General features: G+C 45.2%; 4 protein-coding genes across 5 annotated transcripts in view; all 4 read right to left on the minus strand.

Moving 5' to 3' along the window:
- The window catches only part of LOC123509421 (glycine-rich RNA-binding protein 2-like), a 3852-nt gene extending 893 nt beyond the window's left edge, over positions 1–2959 (minus strand). The window contains exons 1-4 of one of the 2 annotated variants that reach the window (XM_045263711.1): positions 2816–2959; positions 2309–2570; positions 2181–2207; positions 1935–2053 (exon numbers count right to left, since the gene is read on the minus strand). In XM_045263711.1, coding sequence (XP_045119646.1) covers positions 2046–2053; positions 2181–2207; positions 2309–2570; positions 2816–2818 — 300 coding nt within the window. In that variant the 5' untranslated portion in view covers positions 2819–2959 and the 3' untranslated portion in view covers positions 1935–2045. Of the gene's footprint in view, positions 1–1934; positions 2054–2180; positions 2208–2308; positions 2571–2815 lie in introns of those variants that run through there. The other variant, XM_045263712.1, reaches the window with a different exon arrangement.
- Positions 2960–6293: 3334 nt separating this feature from the next.
- Positions 6294–7361, minus strand: LOC123509417 (acanthoscurrin-2-like). Its single transcript, XM_045263707.1, has 4 exons — positions 7205–7361; positions 6671–6959; positions 6529–6555; positions 6294–6412 (listed from the first exon to the last, which is right to left on the minus strand). The coding sequence occupies exons 1-4, from the start codon at positions 7205–7207 to the stop codon at positions 6405–6407; spliced, it is 327 nt and encodes a 108-aa protein (XP_045119642.1). The 5' UTR covers positions 7208–7361; the 3' UTR covers positions 6294–6404.
- Positions 7362–10755: 3394 nt separating this feature from the next.
- LOC123509419 (glycine-rich protein 5-like) lies at positions 10756–11788 on the minus strand. Its single transcript, XM_045263709.1, has 4 exons — positions 11645–11788; positions 11133–11403; positions 10991–11017; positions 10756–10874 (listed from the first exon to the last, which is right to left on the minus strand). The coding sequence occupies exons 1-4, from the start codon at positions 11645–11647 to the stop codon at positions 10867–10869; spliced, it is 309 nt and encodes a 102-aa protein (XP_045119644.1). The 5' UTR covers positions 11648–11788; the 3' UTR covers positions 10756–10866.
- Positions 11789–15165: 3377 nt separating this feature from the next.
- LOC123509420 (keratin, type II cytoskeletal 68 kDa, component IB-like) lies at positions 15166–16195 on the minus strand. The gene is made up of 4 exons (XM_045263710.1): positions 16052–16195; positions 15536–15806; positions 15401–15427; positions 15166–15284 (listed from the first exon to the last, which is right to left on the minus strand). Exons 1-4 carry the CDS (start codon positions 16052–16054, stop codon positions 15277–15279), a joined length of 309 nt encoding a protein of 102 aa, XP_045119645.1. The 5' UTR covers positions 16055–16195; the 3' UTR covers positions 15166–15276.
- Positions 16196–17500: the final 1305 nt, after the last annotated feature.

A 17500-nucleotide genomic window follows, 5' to 3' on the forward strand; every position in this document is an offset into this window, starting at 1 on the left:
GGTACCCATCTTCATCTCCAGCCAGAACAGGAGAGGGGCGTCTTGATGTTCTGAAATGAAGATACATACTAGTATAGCTTAAGAAGGCAGGATGCTGCTGCATGAAAGAAAACTTCACAATACATAACAAGCATATGAAATAAGAAAGGTGATTAACTAACATTTTTTTTTTCCAAGTGCAATGGCATAATAAAAACATACAAAGGACTGAAGAATTAGCAAAAGTTGTATAAACTGATTTGCATCACAGTGAGTCAAATAGGTGAAGAGGGTATAAGAGGTAAACTACACGTAAGGTGACAACGAAGTACCTGCAGGAAGAAAGACACAGAAGGAATTTGTCTGCCATGGTTAGTCACACATATATCTATGTGTATGTTATATGAGTAAATGAAACTCATTATTGGGCCTTTTACCAGGCTCAGGGTTATAAGTACTCTTCAGGGCATCATACAGGTGGTCTTAAGCCACTTGCCTGTCATTGAAAAGCAACAGCCAGCTGTGCATTACTGCCATGCAAGATGTAATGTAACTTAAGCTATCCTTCTCCTCCCTACTCTATTCTACCTTAAACTTGATTAGCCTAAAATAACCTAATAGAATAACACATCTTTGAATAGTTTTGTAACTAAGGTTTGGTTAAGTTAGGTTAGGCTATATGTTAGCTTGGGTCAAATTAGGTTAGGTTCAATAAAACAGTAAAGAAAAAAACAAGTTAACCAGAGAATTCATGAAGTCCCCAATTACAGATTTCCTTTAACATAAATAAATAGTTTTATAGAAATTATATCAAGGTTTGTATCTGATGCATGACGAAATCTGCCATGCAGTCTTTCTGTAAATCAATTTAAATATAGGTATATGACATACAAGGCATAAAGCAGCAAAATTACAGTTAGCTTTCACTTATTTCACTTATTTTCAGACTCCCATAACCAGGGAAGCTTTTATAGCTTCGAAGAATTCATAGTACTCTGAATATTGGCAGGAAATTCGAGTTAGTTTTTCGTGTGACCGAGGCTTATCTCAACATATCAGTGCCTTCCCCTTGCAGATCCCTAAAATAAAGGACACATGTGCATACTTTGATTGGCTGGATGACGCAGATTCTTGGCTACTAGGTTATGTGGCCTTGCCTTAATCAAATGATCGCTAAAGGTGCTTGGATCGAATAAGAATTTGCCTCACACAGCCACCCTTCCACGAGGCAGGAAGATGCAGAGTATCATCCTGGTTCATTATAGCATCCATATCAATCTATACAATTAGAATGAACAAGGTTATTGCTTACCTTTTCGTGTTGTAGACAGTGTGTCTTAAATGCTGACACCAGGTTAATAGCAGCAAACAGCGAAATTCGGCAGCGATCCTCCACGCGGTGCAGCTCCCTTTGAACGCTTCCTTTTTCGCATGGACGATGGTTCTTGTTGATGTAGTGATCTTGATGCAGCTCATATCGTGTTGTGGTGGTGTTGTAGTTGTTGTGTAGAGGTGTTGTGTTGTGGTGGTGTTGTAGTGTTATTGTAGTGCTGTGATGGTGTAAGAAATAAGTTATGATTGAAATATTTGGTGTTATAGAAATTGGAGAACGAACTGTTTAACAATACGGCCCTAAGTGGCAACTCTCGCAAATCATTGTGTGTCTTTGTGTGTATAATTTCACCTTGGTCGTCTGCTGGTCACCCAGCCAGTCTTCCACATTACGGAGCGAGCTCAGAGCTCATAGACCGATCTTCGGGTAGGACTGAGACCACAACACACTCCACACACCGGGAAAGCGATACCACAACCCCTCGAGTTACATCCCGTATCCATTTACTGCTAGGTGAACAGGGGCCACACATTAAAAGGTCCCCCTCCATGCAGTTCTGACACTCCCCCAGCCAGCACAACGCCGCTTCCCACCACAGGTACGGCAAAGTAACACAACAGGACACATTCTAACAGTTTTATTAGAGCCTTCCCATTCACCTTCACCGCCTTCGTCAGGAGCGTCACCGTCAACAGCGTGTTGCCAGCATCGTGATAGTGGCCGGGGTCTATTCTTAGCCTCCTGTGAATAAGAGGGGCGTCAGTCAGTCGTGCTGATGCTGTTGCTGCTCCTGTTGCTGTTTCTCAAGTCATTATGTTCAGTACCAGTGACTTCGCCCCGTCCCGCCCCACCCCACCCCGCTACTTACCGTAACCATAGCTGCCGACGCCGCGTCCTGAAAATGAAGGAGAAAACCATTAGATTAACAAGAATTGTCTCCTTCGTCACTGTGTTGTGGACACATCACACCTCACACTGACATGTACACAAACTCACCAAAGCCACTGCTGCCAAAACCACCGCTGCCACCAAAACCACCGCTGCCGCCAAAACCACTGCTTCCGCCAAAACCGCTGCCGCCAAAATTACTTCCGGGTTTGCCGCCACCTCCAACAAAGCGCCCACCGCTGCCGCCACCGACGAAGCGCCGGCCACCGCCACCGAAGCGTCCTCCGCCTCCGCCACTGTAGTAGCCACCGCCGCCGCCAAGCACTGCGGCCACCATCAGCACCAGCACGCACAGCACGGCCAGGACACGCTACGGGGAAGGATAGCTGAGAGGAACGGCACTGGAGGGCGTCTTGGTGTGGCAAGAAGGGAGATGTGGCAAGGAAGAGGGAGGGAGGGAGGGAGGGAAAGAGGGAAGAAGAGCCACCACTATGGGCTGCAGAGATGACGACCACAAGTCACTGTGAACTGTGTGCTGGAAGTCCAGTAAGGAGATGGAAATGTTCAGATTTTGGAGCAAGAGAATGATGAGACCTGTGAGAGGAGAGCACTCACCATGGTAGTAGTTGTTGTTGTTGTTTTGGATGTTGTGAGAGCAGCGCCTCAGTCAGTGTGATGCCTTGCTCGGAGTATCGCTGCCTTTATACCCAGTCGGCTATCCTGAAGTGATCTCATCTCCCTCCTTGCCCCGCCTCTACCGCGGCACACGGTGGGAGGGGGGGGAGTGGCGCCTTTAGCACAGGGTGGTACCCTGCGGTGCAGCGGGCGCTGGGCTTCCCAGGTCACGAGGAATACTTGCGACACCTTCACGTCTCACAGATATTGAGAGAAACACAGTTGTGATGACTGGAAACTCCAGCTGGCGGGATATGGAAGAGCGGAGAACCCCAGCAGCACACACACACACACACACACACACACACACACACACACACACACAAATACCTAAAAACGGCCATCTCGACAGGTGCTAGCCAATGTAAACTATTTTTTTTTTTTTTTCTGGCCTATAGCGGCTATAGGCATGCTTGAAGAGTATATGTGGGAAGCGCTGTTCAGCTTCCTCCCATTAGTGGGGCAGGAAATTTTATTTATTGTGGTAACCATATTAGGGGTCATATCACCACCCAAGCTCATCTTTGGTGTAATCATTTAGAATACCAATGGTGACATTAAGATTAAACCACTCGACAAATGATATAGCTTCTAAGCAGTATATGTGGTAGGATTCGAACTTACGCGTGGATATCTGCCCCATCCCACGCTTACAACCTTATCCACAACGGCACTGCCTCCCTAGACTGTGGTAAGTATATATATATAATTATATTCTGTGCGCTACTTGTGAATATATCCAGACACATCGTACTAGTTCTTTTAAGTGAAGCACTGGCGAAGGCCAAGAAAATAAAAAGAGGTCCAGTAGAGTGCCATTCACGAAGAGAATTTTACAGCATTATCGAGAAGGAGATTAAGTATACCTTGAAACCTCCCTCTCGATAGAGTTGAATTCAATGGAAGAAGGCAATGCAAAAGCAGCAGGGTGTCTCAGACCTTATTAGATAAAGGGATACAAGAATACAAGTTGACTCTTGCATTACAGATAGAATAAGGTTAAGAGGAAGAGGAAAGTCTTATGTGGCGAGGTTACGGCAGTAGGGAGACTTGCGGTTTGCAATATCAGAAGAACAAACAACATGAAAACAACAGTAAAAGATCTAGCAAGGGATGCAACATTGCGCCGACGAGAAAAAGATAGAAGACAATCAGATAGAAGAAAGAAGTTGATAAGACAAAAGCTTTTGATTCTATATCTAAAATAGCGTCATGACATATAGTAAAACATATTCCATGTATAAAGATCATAGAAAAATATGGAAATTATCTTATATCATAGACAAAATAAGAAAAGAAAATAAGTAAATCATTAAACCTGGCGATTAAGGATCGTATTTTGCTTTGTTTTATATATTATTTCACTTTATTATTGTGGCGTCATGCGCTATTGTGTTGCTTCCCTAATTGATTCTCTCGCCTTACCTCCTCCAACTCCCGGAAGTCCTTCGTCGTCAGTCAGCTGTTACTTACCGTTCCTTTCATTCCCTCATTTTTTGCCCCGTATATATATGCATGTGTGTGTGTGTGTGTGTGTGTGTGTGTGTGTCCCTGTGTGTGTGTGTGTGTGTGTTTAATTCACAACGCTCGTCTGCTGGTCACCCAGCCACTCTTCCCCATTAAGGAGCGAGCTCAGAGCTCATAGACAGATCTTCGGGTAGAACTGAGACAACAACACACTCCACACACCGGGAAATCGATGCCACAACTCTTCGAGTTACATCCCGAACTTATTTACTGCTAGGTGAACAGGGGCTACAAATTAGAAGGCTTGTCCATTTGCCTCACCTCCCCAGGGACTCGAACCCGGGCCCACTTGGTTGTGAGTCGAGCGCTAACCACTACACTACGTGGTGTGTGTGTGTGTGTGTGTGTGTGTGTGTGTGTGTGTGTGTGTGTGTTTGATATTGTTTTTCCCCTTAGTAAGTGTGTGTGTGTGTGTGTGTGTGTGTGTGTGTGTGTGATGTGTGTGTGTGTGTGTGTCTGTGTGTGTGAGTGTGTTTGTATGTTTGTGTGTGTTTGATAGTTTGTTTCTTGGTGTGTGTGTGTGTGTGTGTGTGTGTGTGTGTGTGTGTGTGTGTGTGTGTGTGTGTGTGTGTGTGTGCGCAATTTTACCAATGCTATCATAATTTTCATTATTACAAAAAAAGAGTATTTTCACCTTTACTACTGCTTTTGATGCTCATCGGAAAGGAAAAAATCAAAGTAAATCAAACAAGAAAGTAATAAAGTATAACATCGTGGTTATAGTGGCAATGTAAAAGATTTGAGTCAAGATTCGCCGAAAGGAACGAGAATGTCATATAGTAATTGATTAAGTGATTGGTTCTTTTGTTTTGTTATATTTCAGGAAAATTCGTAAATAAAACTTTGTGTAGATTATTGAGATCAGTAGGAATTGAGTTCAGAGATTATTGATGAGAGTGTAATCTACAAATTGACAGATTATACATATTTGAGATGGGATCTTTGCTAGGCGCTAGTGACTAGTCTTCTTCCCACTGACGTCTGTTCTGTCAAAACCAGAAAATCAAGGTTACCTGCTGGTCAGGTGAAAAGTCAAATGAAAAGAACCAACTTTTACAAGATTCTATAGATGAAGTAGAAACTTTTAGAAAATCACAACTCTGTAGTTATGGAGAAGTTATGAGAAAAAATGTTTGAGATCTAAAATTGTTAATGGGCAGTGTTAGTGTGGCACAGTGTTGGACCATTAGCTAACATGTTCGAGATCAAACTGACGACAGCAAAGAAGAAATATAGATTCTTAAAGCTATTGCAAGGAAAATGATGGAGTTTGTAATGTGACTTTTCACGGCAGAAAGCTGGATTTGCGGCTAACGGATCTTTATTCTTGACAAAGAAAATGTAAATTCCATTGCCAGTTTTTATTTAGTAATAGGTTAAAAAATTCAGATAGTAACCTTGAATTGATAGGTATATATTTCATATTATTACATCAGTGATACTCAAATAAAATTTCATGTAACAAGCAGACTGCTGATCCAGCGGCATTAGTAAAGGTGGTAGTGGTGTGGCTAATGTTATTGATGTTGTTGTTATTGATGATAGGGGTGTTGGTAGTGGTGTTCATGATATTGTTATTGTAGTTGTTGTTGGTGGTGGTAGTGGTGGTGTTGCTGGTATTGTTGTTCTTGTTGTTGGTGGTGGTTGAGGTGGTGATGGTGGTGGTGATGGTATTGATGGTGTTCATGGTTTTGTTGTTGATGATGGTGCTTCTGGAGACACTGGCGTAGAGTCTCAATTTTGTCCTCAAGGATGCACCGCCGCCACTGAGAGACATTCCAGCCCTGCCATTCCGTAGCTCACATTAAGAGGTCACCCTCCACTCCCCACACTCCCCCAGCCAGCACAACGCCGCTTCCCACCAGAGGTACAACCAAGTAACACACCAGGACACATTCTAACAGTTTTATTAGAGCCTTCCCATTCACCTTCACCGCCTTCGTCAGGAGCGTCGCCGTCAACAGCGTGTCGCCAGCATCGTGATAGTGGCCGGAGTCTATTCTTAGCCTCCTGTGAATAAGAGTCAGTGAGTTCTGCTGCTGGTGCTCCTGTTGCTGCTGCTCAAGTCATTATGCTCAGTACCAGTCACTCCGCCCCGTCCCGCCCCACCCCACCCCGCTACTTACCGTAGCCATAGCCGCTGACGCCGCTTCCTGAAAATGAAGGAGAAAACCATTAGATTAACAAGAATTGTCTCCTTCGTCACTGTGTTGTGGACACATCACACCTCACACCTCACACCTCACACTGACATGTGCACAAACTCACCAAAGCCACTGCTGCCAAAACCACCGCTGCCACCAAAACCACCGCTGCTACCAAAACCACCGCTGCCGCCAAAACCGCTGCCGCCAAAACTACCTCCGGGTTTGCCGCCACCTCCAACGAAGCGCCCACCGCTGCCGCCACCGACGAAGCGCCCACCGCTGCCGCCACCGACGAAGCGCCCGCCTCCGGCACCGAAGCGTCCTCTGCCTCCGCCACCGTAGTAGCCACCGCCGCCGCCAAGCACTGCGGCAACCATCAGCACCAGCACGCACAGCACGGCCAGGACACGCTGCGGGGAAGGAGTGCTGAGAGAAATGGCACTGGAGGACGTCTTGGTGTGGCAAGAGGGAAGGTGTTGCGAGGAAGAGGGAGGGAGGGAGGGAGGGAAAGTGGGAAGAAGAGCCACCACTATGGGCTGCAGAGATGACGACCACAAGTCACTGTGAACTGTGTGCTGGAAGTCCAGTAAGGAGATGGAAATGTTCAGATTTTGAAGCAAGAGAATGATGAGACCTGTGAGAGGAGAGCACTCACCATGGTAGTAGTTGTTGTTGTTGTTTTGGGTGTTGTGAGAGCAGCGCCTCAGTCAGTGTGATGCCTTGCTCTGAGTATCGCTGCCTTTATACCCAACCCGCTATCCTAGAAGTGATCTCATCTCCCTCCTCGCCCCGCCTCTACCGCGGCACACGGTTCGGGGTGGTGGGGAGTGGCGCCTTTAGCACAGGGTGGTACCCCGGCGGGGCAGCGGGCGCTGGGCTTCCCAGGTCACGAGGAATACTTGCGACATCTTCACGTCTCACAGATATTGAGAGAAACACGGTTGTGATGACTGGAAACTCCGGCTTGCGGGATATGGAAGAGCGGAGAACCCACAGCGCCCACACACACACACACACACACACACACACAGAGTGACACACACACACACACACACACACACACACACACACACACACACACAAATACCTAAAAACGGCCATCTCGACAGGTGTTAGCCAAAGTAAACAATTTTTTTTTTTTTCTGGCCTATAGCGGCTATAGGCATGCTTGAAGAGTATATGTGGGAAGTGCTGTTCAGCTTCCTCCCATTAGTGGGGCAGGCAAATTTATTTATAGTGGTAACCATATTAGGGGTCATATCACCACCCAAGCTCATCTTTGGTGTAATCATTTAGAATACCAATGGTGACATTTAGGTAACATTAAACCACTCGACAAATGATATAGCTTCTAAGCGGTATATGTGGTGGGATTCGAACCTACGCGTGGATGTCTGCCCCATCCCACGCTTACAACCTTATCCACAACGGCACTGCCTCCCTAGACTGTGGTAAGTATATATATATATATAATTATATTCTGTGCGCTACTTGTGAATATATCCAGACACATCGTACTAGTTCTTGTAATTGAAGCACTGGCGAAGATCAAGAAAATAAAAAGAGGTCCAGTAGAGTGCCATTCACGAAGAGAATTTTACAGCATTATCGAGAAGGAGATTAAGTATACCTTGAAACCTCCCTCTCGATAGAGTTGAATTCAATGGAAGAAGGCAATGCAAGAGCAGCAGGGTGTCTCAGACCTTATTAGATAAAGGGATACAAGAATACAAGTTGACTCTTGCATTACAGATAGAATAAGGTTAAGAGGAAGAGGAAAGTCTTATGTGGCGAGGTTACGGCAGGAGGGAGACTTGCGGTTTGCAATATCAGAAGAACAAACAACATGAAAACAACAGTAAAAGATCTAGCAAGGGATGCAACATTGCGCCGACGAGAAAAAGATAGAAGACAATCAGATAGAAGAAAGAAGTTGATAAGACAAAAGCTTTTGATTCTATATCTAAAATAGCGTCATGAGATATAGTAAAACATATTCCATGTATAAAGATCATAGAAAAATATGGAAATTATCTTATATCATAGACAAAATAAGAAAAGAAAATAAGTAAATCATTAAACCTGGCGATTAAGGATCGTATTTTGTTTTGTTTTATATATTATTTCACTTTATTATTGTGGCGCCATGCGATATTGTGTTGCTTCCCTAATTGATTCTCTCGCCTTACCTCCTCCAACTCCCGGAAGTCCTTCGTCGTCAGTCAGCTGTTACTTACCGTTCCTTTCATTCCCTCATTTTTTGCTCCGTTTATATATGTGTGTGTGTGTGTGTGTGTGTGTGTGTGTGTGTGTGTGTGTGTGTGTGTGTGTGTGTGTGTGTGTGTGTGTGTGTGTGTGTGTGTGTGTGTGTGTGTGTGTGTTTAATTCACCACGGTCGTCTGCTGGTCACCCAGCCACTCTTCCCCATTACGGAGGGAGCTCAGAGCTCATTGACCGATCTTCGGGTAGAACTGAGACCACAACACACTCCACACACCGGGAAAGCAAGGCCACAACCCCTCGAGTTACATCCCGTACCTATTTACTGCTTGGTGAACAGGGGCTACAAATTAGAAGGTTTGTCCATTTGCCTCACCGTCCCAGGGACTCGAACTTGGTTGTGAGTCGAGCGCGCTAACCACTACACTACGTGATGTGTGTGTGTGTGTGTGTGTGTGTGTGTGTGTGTGTGTGTGTGTGTGTGTGTGTGTGTGTGTGTGTGTGTGTGTGTGTGTGTGTGTGTGTGTGTGTGTGTGTGTGTGTGTGTGTGTGTGTGTGAGTGTGTTTGTATGTTTTTGTGTGTTTGATGGTTTGTTTCCCGGTGTGTGTGTGTGTGTGTGTGTGTGTGTGTGTGTGTGTGTGTGTGTGTGTGTGTGTGTGTGTTTGTGTGCGCAATTTTACCAATGCTATCATAATTTTCATTATTACAAAAAAAGAGTATTTTCACCTTTACTACTGCTTTTGATGCTCATCGGAAAGGAAAAAATCAAAGTAAATCAAACAAGAAAGTAATAAAGTATAACATCGTGGTTATAGTGGCAATGTAAAAGATTTGAGTCAAGATTCGCCGAAAGGAACGAGAATGTCATCTAGTAATTGATTAATTGATTGGTTCTTTCGTTTTGTTATATTTCAGGAAAATTCGTAAATAAAACTTTGTGTAGATTATTGAGATCAGTAGGAATTGAGGTCAGAGATTATTGATGAGAGTGTAATCTACAAATTGACAGATTATACGTATTTGAGATGGGATCTTTGCTAGGCGCTAGTGACTAGTCTTCTTCCCACTGACGTCTGTTCTGTCAAAACCAGAAAATCAAGGTTACCTGCTGGTCAGGTGAAAAGTCAAATGAAAAGAACCAACTTTTACAAGATTCTATAGATGAAGTAGAAACTTTTAGAAAATCACAACTCTGTAGTTATGGAGAAGTTATGAGAAAAAATGTTTGAGATCTAAAATTGTTAATGGGCAGTGTTAGTGTGGCACAGTGTTGGACCATTAGCTAACATGTTCGAGATCAAACTGACGACAGCAAAGAAGAAATATAGATTCTTAAAGCTATTGCAAGGAAAATGATGGAGTTTGTAATGTGACTTTTCACGGCAGAAAGCTGGATTTGCGGCTAACGGATCTTTATTCTTGACAAAGAAAATGTAAATTCCATTGCCAGTTTTTATTTAGTAATAGGTTAAAAAAAATTCAGATAGTAACCTTGAATTGATAGGTATATATTTCATATTATTACATCAGTGATACTCAAATAAAATTTCATGTAACAAGCAGACTGCTGATCCAGCGGCATTAGTAAAGGTGGTAGTGGTGTGGCTAATGTTATTGATGTTGTTGTTATTGATGATAGGGGTGTTGGTAGTGGTGTTCATGATATTGTTATTGTAGTTGTTGTTGGTGGTGGTAGTGGTGGTGTTGCTGGTATTGTTGTTCTTGTTGTTGGTGGTGGTTGAGGTGGTGATGGTGGTGGTGATGGTATTGATGGTGTTCATGGTTTTGTTGTTGATGATGGTGCTTCTGGAGACACTGGCGTAGAGTCTCAATTTTGTCCTCAAGGATGCACCGCCGCCACTGAGAGACATTCCAGCCCTGCCATTCCGTAGCTCACATTAAGAGGTCACCCTCCACTCCCCACACTCCCCCAGCCAGCACAACGCCGCTTCCCACCAGAGGTACAACCAAGTAACACACCAGGACACATTCTAACAGTTTTATTAGAGCCTTCCCATTCACCTTCACCGCCTTCGTCAGGAGCGTCGCCGTCAACAGCGTGTCGCCAGCATCGTGATAGTGGCCGGAGTCTATTCTTAGCCTCCTGTGAATAAGAGTCAGTGAGTTCTGCTGCTGGTGCTCCTGTTGCTGCTGCTCAAGTCATTATGCTCAGTACCAGTCACTCCGCCCCGTCCCGCCCCACCCCACCCCGCTACTTACCGTAGCCATAGCCGCTGACGCCGCTTCCTGAAAATGAAGGAGAAAACCATTAGATTAACAAGAATTGTCTCCTTTGTCACTGTGTTGTGGACACATCACACCTCACACCTCACACCTCACACTGACATGTGCACAAACTCACCAAAGCCACTGCTGCCAAAACCACCGCTGCCACCAAAACCACCGCTGCCGCCAAAACCGCTGCCGCCAAAACTACCTCCGGGTTTGCCGCCACCTCCAACGAAGCGCCCACCGCTGCCGCCACCGACGAAGCGCCCACCGCTGCCGCCACCGACGAAGCGCCCGCCTCCGGCACCGAAGCGTCCTCTGCCTCCGCCACCGTAGTAGCCACCGCCGCCGCCAAGCACTGCGGCAACCATCAGCACCAGCACGCACAGCACGGCCAGGACACGCTGCGGGGAAGGAGTGCTGAGAGAAATGGCACTGGAGGACGTCTTGGTGTGGCAAGAGGGAGGTGTTGCGAGAAGAGGGAGGGAGGAGGGAGGAAAGTGGGAAGAAGAGCCACCACTATGGGCTGCAGAGATGACGACCACAAGTCACTGTGAACTGTGTGCTGGAAGTCCAGTAAGGAGATGGAAATGTTCAGATTTTGAAGCAAGAGAATGATGAGACCTGTGAGAGGAGAGCACTCACCATGGTAGTAGTTGTTGTTGTTGTTTTGGGTGTTGTGAGAGCAGCGCCTCAGTCAGTGTGATGCCTTGCTCTGAGTATCGCTGCCTTTATACCCAACCCGCTATCCTAGAAGTGATCTCATCTCCCTCCTCGCCCCGCCTCTACCGCGGCACACGGTTCGGGGTGGTGGGGAGTGGCGCCTTTAGCACAGGGTGGTACCCGGCGGGCAGCGGGCGCTGGGCTTCCCAGGTCACGAGGAATACTTGCGACATCTTCACGTCTCACAGATATTGAGAGAAACACAGTTGTGATGACTGGAAACTCCGGCTGGCGGGATATGGAAGAGCGGAGAACCCGCGGCGCCACACACACACACACACACACACACACACACACAGAGTGACAAACACACACACACACACACACACACACACACACACACAAATACCTAAAAACGGCCATCTCGACAGGTGTTAGCCAAAGTAAACAATTTTTTTTTTTCTGGCCTATAGCGGCTATAGGCATGCTTGAAGAGTATATGTGGGAAGTGCTGTTCAGCTTCCTCCCATTAGTGGGGCAGGCAAATTTATTTATAGTGGTAACCATATTAGGGGTCATATCACCACCCAAGCTCATCTTTGGTGTAATCATTTAGAATACCAATGGTGACATTTAGGTAACATTAAACCACTCGACAAATGATATAGCTTCTAAGCGGTATATGTGGTGGGATTCGAACCTACGCGTGGATGTCTGCCCCATCCCACGCTTACAACCTTATCCACAACGGCACTGCCTCCCTAGACTGTGGTAAGTATATATATATATATATATATAATTATATTCTGTGCGCTACTTGTGAATATATCCAGACACATCGTACTAGTTCTTGTAATTGAAGCACTGGCGAAGATCAAGAAAATAAAAAGAGGTCCAGTAGAGTGCCATTCACGAAGAGAATTTTACAGCATTATCGAGAAGGAGATTAAGTATACCTTGAAACCTCCCTCTCGATAGAGTTGAATTCAATGGAAGAAGGCAATGCAAGAGCAGCAGGGTGTCTCAGACCTTATTAGATAAAGGGATACAAGAATACAAGTTGACTCTTGCATTACAGATAGAATAAGGTTAAGAGGAAGAGGAAAGTCTTATGTGGCGAGGTTACGGCAGTAGGGAGACTTGCGGTTTGCAATATCAGAAGAACAAACAACATGAAAACAACAGTAAAAGATCTAGCAAGGGATGCAACATTGCGCCGACGAGAAAAAGATAGAAGACAATCAGATAGAAGAAAGAAGTTGATAAGACAAAAGCTTTTGATTCTATATCTAAAATAGCGTCATGAGATATAGTAAAACATATTCCATGTATAAAGATCATAAAAAAATATGGAAATTATCTTATATCATAGAAAAATAAGAAAAGAAAATAAGTAAATCATTAAACCTGGCGATTAAGGATCGTATTTTGCTTTGTTTTATATATTATTTCACTTTATTATTGTGGCGCCATGCGATATTGTGTTGCTTCCCTAATTGATTCTCTCGCCTTACCTCCTCCAACTCCCGGAAGTCCTTCGTCGTCAGTCAGCTGTTACTTACCGTTCCTTTCATTCCCTCATTTTTTGCTCCGTTTATATATGTGTGTGTGTGTGTGTGTGTGTGTGTGTGTGTGTGTGTGTGTGTGTGTGTGTGTGTGTGTGTGTGTGTGTGTGTTTAATTCACCACGGTTGTCTGCTGGTCACCCAGCCACTCTTCCCCATTACGGAGGGAGCTCAGAGCTCATTGACCGATCTTCGGGTAGAACTGAGACCACAACACACTCCACACACCGGGAAAGCAAGGCCACAACCCCTCGAGTTACATCCCGTACCTATTTACTGCTTGGTGAACAGGGGCTACAAATTAGAAGGTTTGTCCATTTGCCTCACCGTCCCAGGGACTCGAACTTGGTTGTGAGTCGAGCGCGCTAACCACTACACTACGTGATGTGTGTGTGTGTGTGTGTGTGTGTGTGTGTGTGTGTGTGTGTGTGTTTGTGTTGTGTGTGTGTGTGTGTGTGTGTGTGTGTGTGTGTGTGTGTGTGTGTGTGTGTGTGTGTGTGTGTGTGAGTGTGTTTGTATGTTTGTGTGTGTTTGATGGTTTGTTTCCCGGTGTGTGTGTGTGTGTGTGTGTGTGTGTGTGTGTGTGTGTGTGTGTGTGTGTGTGTGTGTGTGTGTTTGTGTGCGCAATTTTTACCAATGCTATCATAATTTTCATTATTACAAAAAAAGAGTATTTTCACCTTTACTACTGCTTTTGATGCTCATCGGAAAGGAAAAAATCAAAGTAAATCAAACAAGAAAGTAATAAAGTATAACATCGTGGTTATAGTGGCAATGTAAAAGATTTGAGTCAAGATTCGCCGAAAGGAACGAGAATGTCATCTAGTAATTGATTAAGTGATTGGTTCTTTTGTTTTGTTATATTTTAGGAAAATTCGTAAATAAAACTTTGTGTAGATTATTGAGATCAGTAGGAATTGAGGTCAGAGATTATTGATGAGAGTGTAATCTACAAATTGACAGATTATACGTATTTGAGATGGGATCTTTGCTAGGCGCTAGTGACTAGTCTTCTTCCCACTGACGTCTGTTCTGTCAAAACCAGAAAATCAAGGTTACCTGCTGGTCAGGTGAAAAGTCAAATGAAAAGAACCAACTTTTACAAGATTCTATAGATGAAGTAGAAACTTTTAGAAAATCACAACTCTGTAGTTATGGAGAAGTTATGAGAAAAAATGTTTGAGATCTAAAATTGTTAATGGGCAGTGTTAGTGTGGCACAGTGTTGGACCATTAGCTAACATGTTCGAGATCAAACTGACGACAGCAAAGAAGAAATATAGATTCTTAAAGCTATTGCAAGGAAAATGATGGAGTTTGTAATGTGACTTTTCACGGCAGAAAGCTGGATTTGCGGCTAACGGATCTTTATTCTTGACAAAGAAAATGTAAATTCCATTGCCAGTTTTTATTTAGTAATAGGTTAAAAAAAATTCAGATAGTAACCTTGAATTGATAGGTATATATTTCATATTATTACATCAGTGATACTCAAATAAAATTTCATGTAACAAGCAGACTGCTGATCCAGCGGCATTAGTAAAGGTGGTAGTGGTGTGGCTAATGTTATTGATGTTGTTGTTATTGATGATAGGGGTGTTGGTAGTGGTGTTCATGATATTGTTATTGTAGTTGTTGTTGGTGGTGGTAGTGGTGGTGTTGCTGGTATTGTTGTTCTTGTTGTTGGTGGTGGTTGAGGTGGTGATGGTGGTGGTGATGGTATTGATGGTGTTCATGGTTTTGTTGTTGATGATGGTGCTTCTGGAGACACTGGCGTAGAGTCTCAATTTTGTCCTCAAGGATGCACCGCCGCCACTGAGAGACATTCCAGCCCTGCCATTCCGTAGCTCACATTAAGAGGTCACCCTCCACTCCCCACACTCCCCCAGCCAGCACAACGCCGCTTCCCACCAGAGGTACAACCAAGTAACACACCAGGACACATTCTAACAGTTTTATTAGAGCCTTCCCATTCACCTTCACCGCCTTCGTCAGGAGCGTCGCCGTCAACAGCGTGTCGCCAGCATCGTGATAGTGGCCGGAGTCTATTCTTAGCCTCCTGTGAATAAGAGTCAGTGAGTTCTGCTGCTGGTGCTCCTGTTGCTGCTGCTCAAGTCATTATGCTCAGTACCAGTCACTCCGCCCCGTCCCGCCCCACCCCACCCCGCTACTTACCGTAGCCATAGCCGCTGACGCCGCTTCCTGAAAATGAAGGAGAAAACCATTAGATTAACAAGAATTGTCTCCTTCGTCACTGTGTTGTGGACACATCACACCTCACACCTCATACTGATATGTGCACAAACTCACCAAAGCCACTGCTGCCAAAACCACCGCTGCTACCAAAACCACCGCTGCCGCCAAAACCGCTGCCGCCAAAACTACTTCCGGGTTTGCCGCCACCTCCAACGAAGCGCCCACCGCTGCCGCCACCGACGAAGCGCCCACTGCTGCCACCACCGACGAAGCGCCCGCCTCCGGCACCGAAGCGTCCTCTGCCTCCGCCACCGTAGTAGCCACCGCCGCCGCCAAGCACTGCGGCAACCATCAGCACCAGCACGCACAGCACGGCCAGGACACGCTGCGGGGAAGGAGTGCTGAGAGAAATGGCACTGGAGGACGTCTTGGTGTGGCAAGAGGGGAGGTGTTGCGAGGAAGAGGGAGGGAGGGAGGGAGAGAAAGAGGGAAGAAGACCCACCACTATGGGCTGCAGATATGACGACCACAAGTCACTGTGAACTGTGTGCTGGAAGTCCAGTAAGGAGATGGAAATGTTCAGATTTTGAAGCAAGAGAATGATGAGACCTGTGAGAGGAGAGCACTCACCATGGTAGTAGTTGTTGTTGCTGTTTTGGGTGTTGTGAGAGCAGCGCCTCAGTCAGTGTGATGCCTTGCTCGGAGTATCGCTGCCTTTATACCCAACCCGCTATCCTAGAAGTGATCTCATCTCCCTCCTCGCCCCGCCTCTACCGCGGCACACGGTTCGGGGTGGGTGGGAGTGGCGCCTTTAGCACAGGGTGGTACCCCGGCGGGGCAGCGGGCGCTGGGCTTCCCAGGTCACGAGGAATACTTGCGACATCTTCACGTCTCACAGATATTGAGAGAAACACAGTTGTGATGACTGGAAACTCCGGCTGGCGGGATATGGAAGAGCGGAGAACCCCGCAGCGCCCACACACACATACACACACACACACACACACACACACACACACACACACACACACACACACATGCGCACAGACACACACACACACACACACACACACACACACACACACACACATACAAATACCTAAAAACGGCCATCTCGACAGGTGCTAGCCAATGTAAACTATTTTTTTTTTTCATTTTCTGGCCTATAGCGGCTATAGGCATGCTTGAAGAGTATATGTGGGAAGCGCTGTTCAGCTTCCTCCCATTAGTGGGGCAGGCAAATTTATTTATAGTGGTAACCATATTAGGGGTCATATCACCACCCAAGCTCATCTTTGGTGTAATCATTTAGAATACCAATGGTGACATGTAGGTAACATTAAACCACTCGACAAATGATATAGCTTCTAAGCGGTATATGTGGTGGGATTCGAACCTACGCATGGATGTCTGCCCCATCCCACGTTTACAGCCTTATCCACTACGGCACTGCCTCCCTAGACTGTGGTAAGTATTCTGTGCGCTACTTGTGAATATATCCAGATATAGCGTATTATAGTTCTTGTAAGTGAAGCACTGGCGAAGGTCAAGAAAATAAAAAGAGGTCCAGTAGAGTGCCATTCACGAAGAGAATTTTACAGCATTATCGAGAAGGAGATTAAGTATACCTTGAAACCTCCCTCTCGATAGAGTTGAATTCAATGGAAGAAGGCAATGCAAGAGCAGCAGGGTGTCTCAGACCTTATTAGATAAAGGGATACAAGAATACAAGTTGACTCTTGCATTACAGATAGAATAAGGTTAAGAGGAAGAGGAAAGTCTTATGTGGCGAGGTTACGGCAGGAGGGAGACTTGCGGTTTGCAATATCAGAAGAACAAACAACATGAAAACAACAGTAAAAGATCTAGCAAGGGATGCAACATTGCGCCGACGAGAAAAAGATAGAAGACAATCAGATAGAAGAAAGAAGTTGATAAGACAAAAGCTTTTGATTCTATATCTAAAATAGCGTCATGAGATATAGTAAAACATATTCCATGTATAAAGATCATAAAAAAATATGGAAATTATCTTATATCATAGAAAAATAAGAAAAGAAAATAAGTAAATCATTAAAC

Source organism: Portunus trituberculatus, chromosome 27, assembly GCF_017591435.1.
Source record: "Portunus trituberculatus isolate SZX2019 chromosome 27, ASM1759143v1, whole genome shotgun sequence".
Lineage (NCBI taxonomy): Eukaryota > Metazoa > Arthropoda > Malacostraca > Decapoda > Portunidae > Portunus > Portunus trituberculatus.